The 5,467-nt window shown below is 41.3% G+C and overlaps 1 protein-coding gene across 1 annotated transcript; it reads left to right on the forward strand.

Annotated features, from left to right (window-relative positions):
- The first annotated feature begins 374 nt into the window (after positions 1-374).
- LOC116253885 (probable WRKY transcription factor 57) lies at positions 375-3,296 on the forward strand. Its single transcript, XM_031628865.2, has 3 exons — positions 375-868; positions 1,442-1,588; positions 2,675-3,296. The coding sequence occupies exons 1-3, from the start codon at positions 375-377 to the stop codon at positions 3,018-3,020; spliced, it is 987 nt and encodes a 328-aa protein (XP_031484725.2). The 3' UTR covers positions 3,021-3,296.
- The last annotated feature ends 2,171 nt before the right edge of the window (positions 3,297-5,467 follow it).

Consider the following 5,467-nt stretch of genomic DNA (forward strand, 5'->3'; position numbering starts at 1 on the left):
CACTTAATATTTAAGACAGATTTATAAAATGCACAAAGTGTTTTATTTGTCAAACAATTTCATATGTTTTATTTGTCAAACAATTTCATATTAAACACTTTGTGAGTATTACTTAAATATACTCAAAAATTAGGAAAGATTTGCAAAGCTCCTGGGCAAATGTTTTGTGAATATGTTTTTGTTTTAAATTAGATTCATAAAACAATCGCTCTCATAAGATTGGCGGTATTCTGAACAGAAATTCGATCTATATGTCGCTGATTGTAATATCCGAAATTTAGCGCAGCTTTACGCTAATTTACTCCCTTCGCTTTCGAGTGTTTCTCGCTTCGCGGTCTCTTTATGAAGGGAGAGAAAGAGAGGGGTGAGAGAGAATGGCGGTAAATGGTAAGGGGTCTGAGAGGGTGACGGTGAGATTCGGGGAGAGAGAGAGAGGGTTCAAAAAGGGACGTGGCGTCGTAGGGATGGAGAGGGCCGAGGGGATGGAGAACCCGTCGACGATGGCTGCACGGCCGATGGTCGTGCCGGAAAATTTTCTGATGGGGCTTCCGTTCGCCGCGGATATCGACTTCTTGGAGGGACGGGAGAGGACGACGGGCTTCATGGAGCTGCTCGGGGTTTCAGACTTCTCAGCTTCCTTCATCGGTTCAGGGTTGCAGCAGGACTTCAAGGGTGGAATCTCTTCGCCGTCGCCGGCGATCAATTCTAGTGAGGGGGTCGAACTTACGGACGCGTCGTCCACCGTGCCGCCGACGCCGAACTCGTCGGCCTCGTCTTCGTCGGCGGAGGCCAACGACGATGAGAGCAATTCACGAGAGGGGAAGGATCGGCTGGCGGCGAATGCGCAGCAGGAGAAGGAGAAGAGATCGTGAGCGCTCTCTCTCAGCTTTTTAGTGATTTCCGTTTCTTCCGATTTTCGGAAAAAAAAAATTCGCTATTTGTTGGGAAAATTTTGATCGGATTCTTATCCTTTCCCACCGATGAAATTCCTGTTATTCTTCCTGTTTTTTTTTGTTGATCTGTTGATATGTGTAATTTTTTGGTTTTTGCACTTGCTCGAAGTGTCCTTTTTTCTCTCTCTTGCGGTCTCATTATCTTCCGTCAATCTAGATAAGAATGTCATTCTGATGAGTTATTTGTGGCTCTTAGCGTGATTTTTCTCAAGCATATTGTGGAATTGCCGTTTTTTTAGTCGTATAAGTTTGTCGTGGATGTTTTCTTTTTGTCTCGTTTCCCATTGACTTCGTTTTTCTATTGACTTTGGCGGTAAACCCTAGCTTCTTTAATGGGGGGGCGTTTGGTAAGGGGCGTCTTCTATCTCTTTCCTTTTGTTTTGATTCAGTTGAACTTGCCACAGTCCGCTCTCGAGATCCTTTTTCTCTGTACGGAGGTCCAGTGATTTTCATTTCCTGTTCAACTGAGCTTCCTGTAATCGTTGCAGAGATCGGAAGCCGAAGAAGAAGGGAACCAAGCGTGAGAGAGAGCCTCGTTTCGCCTTCATGACGAGAAGCGACGTCGACCACCTCGAGGACGGTTACCGATGGCGGAAATACGGACAGAAGGCCGTAAAGAACAGCCCCTTCCCTCGGTACATCTCGATTCGCCTTCTCTCTCTCTCTCTCTCTTCCTCTCTCTCTCTTCTTTCGCTCGCAACGGACGTTCGTCGGTTATCTGGATGAGGAATAGATTCCTCTTTCAACTGGGACGGAGATAAATTAGGGTATCGTTCCTCTTAACCGTTGAGGAACTGTAAGAAATTGATGAACATCAATCCATGAATCCATCCAAGTAATTCGAGACGTCAAGAAGAAGCTATCTCTTTACATATCCGAAGATTAATCTTCCTTAATTGCGAGATTCTAAGTTCCTTGAAAGGGCAATGACTCCCTCACAACAATCTTGAACTTAGTGAAGATTCACCATAATAAAGCTATGAAAAATCCCCTCCCTTGTTAAAACATCTTAGAAAATCTGTTGCATTTTTTTTCAGAAGATATCTACTACGTAATTGGCTGACGAGATCGCGTTGTTTAGAACATTCAAACTGAGGCGACACATGTTTGATTCCTGGGTCTTCCTTTTCTATCACTGCCCAAACCCAAGAGAAAGAAAAAATATTAATTTAAAATTTAGACAATATCTCTAATAATATAATATCTTCGATGTCTATATATTAGAAATTAGACGCTACACATTTTTTCAGGATAAAAACAAATCTCAAGTTCCTTGACGACGAGAAATGCCTAGTTGGTCTGTTTGACTTGTCGTATTTATTGTACTTGTGATCATCTTTTGAAATTAAAACCTTTTTTTTATAATAAGCTCCGCAAATCCAGTGGCATTTCAAACGTTCTAATGATATTTTTGCGGCGTTCCATAATCAGCCGCCTTATATGCTGGTTGTCTTTGATGATGCTTTTTGTTGGGGCTTCGTTTATGTATAAAGTTCTATCATGATGTTGAGCCGGCCGGTGAATAAAATCTTCGATTTCTTGTCCAGTATTGACTTTTACCATGTTGATTTTATAAGAACCTACATGTGATATTAATTCCCAAAAGTCTCTTATGGTTTCTCCAGAAAACCCAAAATCCTGGAATATCTCGATGTTAAATATGAGATTTTCTTGAAAGCATGATTTGTGATTATGTGGACGTTGGGTGTTGCTTGGAACAGAAGTTACTACCGGTGCACGAGCGTGAAATGTGGCGTGAAGAAGCGCGTGGAGCGCTCCTGCGACGACCCATCAATCGTGATCACCACGTACGAAGGCCAGCACACTCACCACAGCCCGGTTGCGGCAGGCCGGCACTCCGCCACTCCCGCGGTGCCGACGCAGTTGCTAACCCACCCGCCCACCCCTCATCTGTTGCAGCAGCAGCAACAACAACAACAGCAGCAGAGACCTCAATATGCCTTAGGCTCGCACGCGCTCCGCACGTCAGTAGCCGCTGCCGCCCCGCTGCAGCAGCGAGACTACGGCCTCCTCCACGACATTTTGACTCCGCGCATGCGTGAATAGCTGTGTGGGCTCCTCCCTTGCGGTCGCCCCTTTCCACTTGCTTGAATCTCCGGTACGTACGAATACTTACGTATGTATGTTTATACATGGGCATGCATGCTCGTTGCACGCATGCATGTATTGATAATCATCACTTTGTTCCTTCTTTTTTCCTCCCCTTTTGTTCTTTTTTTTGTAAAACCCCTTGTTTCACAGCGGGCCTCTTTATTAACTGATTCAAATCTTACTATTTGTATCCGATCTTTCTGTAGCTGCATAGAAGCATCTCTCTCTCTCTCTCTCTCTCTCTCTCTCTCTCTCTCTCGCTGAGTGCGTGTGTATGAGCTTTTTGGGTTCCGTTGGAGAACTTATCTGCTTACTGTAGTCATTGACTATGTGCTGTAAGCCTGTAAGCACGGCTGAGAACTTGTGATGCAATAAGCAATTGAGGTGTAGTGGCTCAAAATGTGGGGAGGTGTCCGTTCGTAGAGGAAGGCAGGCATGGACTACAAAACTAGTTGGAAATTGGATTCCTTGATCTGCATCTGGGTTGAATTGAGTGTTCCTAAAAGTTTCTCAAAGTTTTTTGTTTCAGTTCCAATGACAGAGGTTAGCTTGATCTTGCTGGTCCCAAGGCGAGCTTAATTAGATCAATGTTTGGAGAAATTTCTCCTCCTTTAGTTCTGCCATCGTCCTAATCACGTCGGTCACTGGCACTGCTAATTGCTCTGCACGTTTGACCAATACCTGATGCGAACTGTGACAAGTGTTTTGACAGTTTAAGAAGGTTGCTAGATGATGCACAATCAACTGGTTCATTCTTTTTGGAGTAGCTGGTAAATGTCAAAAATCTTATTTCTCATTTCTGTGAAATGAAAATGTTCCGGTTTTGGTACTGTTTTGGATTCCCACTTCATTGGGTTCCTAATGAAATTGTTCCGCGCATTATGCATGTGTTATTTCAACTAGCAAAGAACCTCAGTCAGCTTCTTGAAGAAAACAAGTTTAATTGGGGAAATGAGATATGATTTTTGAAGAGGTCAAATTATAGCTGTATATGTTCTACTTTGGTGATGACCCAGTCTTATGGTTTACATATGTGCATGATTTGGTAAAAAACACTAATTTTGTAGTCGAATCATCTTACCGGTCATAGTGAAGGGCTCAACCAGTGTAGGTTCGAATTTTTGTTCACTTAGTTAACATGTATCTCCAAAAACGGGATTATTGAGAAAAACTGTATGGAAGCCAATTTCTTCTCGATTTTCTTGGATTCTTTTTCTATTCCCCTTTCTCTTTAAGAGAACTAATGAATGTGTGCCTGTTGTGGCCATGGTGTGGTGGCGATTGCCAATGCTTATTATCTACTTCGCGAGGGATAGCACTGGTCAAAAGGCTATTTACATAGCAAACGTGATGCTCTTTTCTTTCGGCGGTAGGCTGCTGTCGTCCAACTTGAAACCTAATTTGCAGGGGACAAATTCTGAAGATCACCATCTGAAGTGCTTTTTTTCTTTTTTGAGATAGAACACTTTAGTGTACACAACGCATGCAGTATTTGGTCTGTTACTTCTACCATGTCGGCCAAACTTTCTTTCTTAGGCTTGTTCTCTCTGTTTGTCATGGTGCATGTTTAAAAAGTGTTTTAATCAATGTGTTTATAAACATTAGTTTAGGACAAATTATGCTTACTCCAAGTCATTTTGTAAGCAAAATGATATTTATGAAAATTTTAATGTTATACAGACGTTCATTTTTTTATTATTAAAAAGACATTATTTAACTAAGAAAATGACTGACCTAATATATGTTTCTCACCAAATCACTTTTAAGTTCATATCTATGAGGTTAGATTGTAAAAAGAAAAAAGCTGGATAATTAATTTTAATGGATCTGGTTTTTTGTCTTTTACCTAAGTCGTCTAGTTTTAAGCAACTTATATATATATATATATATATATATATATATATATAGAGAGAGAGAGAGAGAGAGAGAGAGAATTAGCATAAGGAAAGATCGTCTTAGTTTTTGAGTTGTTACCTCAAGAAGGTTAGCAACAAGAGAACTGGTCCAATTTTCCTTTGAGAGAGAGAGAGAGAGAGAGAGAGAGAGGATTAGCATAAGGAAAGATCGTCTTAGTTTTTGAGTTGTTACCTCAAGAAGGTTAGCAACAAGAGAACTGGTCCAATTTTCCTTTTCCTCTTCCTAAATATGTTCACTGTTTACCTGAATTCTATATTGTATTTATCTCAAACTTTTTGGCTTTTCAATGTTCCTTGGCTTGACATTTGTTCCCAATTGATAAGGAGTTAGTTCATGGTTGGAATATCTTTCCATGGCCGGATGAGTTTTGGAAGTGGAGAAGGAATTTCTTTGATTTCCTCCTTGCTTTTGCTTTATGAAATTCTTCCAGTTCAAACTTGGTGCATCATCAACCTTACCTGTTAAAGTTTCCATTTGATTATGAT

Source organism: Nymphaea colorata, chromosome 5 (genome assembly GCF_008831285.2).
Source record: "Nymphaea colorata isolate Beijing-Zhang1983 chromosome 5, ASM883128v2, whole genome shotgun sequence".
Lineage (NCBI taxonomy): Eukaryota > Viridiplantae > Streptophyta > Magnoliopsida > Nymphaeales > Nymphaeaceae > Nymphaea > Nymphaea colorata.

Bases quoted from the DNA above. Each gene is read 5' to 3' on its own strand.
- LOC116253885 (XM_031628865.2), top strand. From the start codon at position 375: ATGGCGGTAAATGGTAAGGGGTCTGAGAGGGTGACGGTGAGATTCGGG. The intron at 869-1,441 runs GTGAGCGCTCTC...TAATCGTTGCAG, and splicing joins CAGGAGAAGGAGAAGAGATC to AGATCGGAAGCCGAAGAAGA. The intron at 1,589-2,674 runs GTACATCTCGAT...TGCTTGGAACAG, and splicing joins AAGAACAGCCCCTTCCCTCG to AAGTTACTACCGGTGCACGA.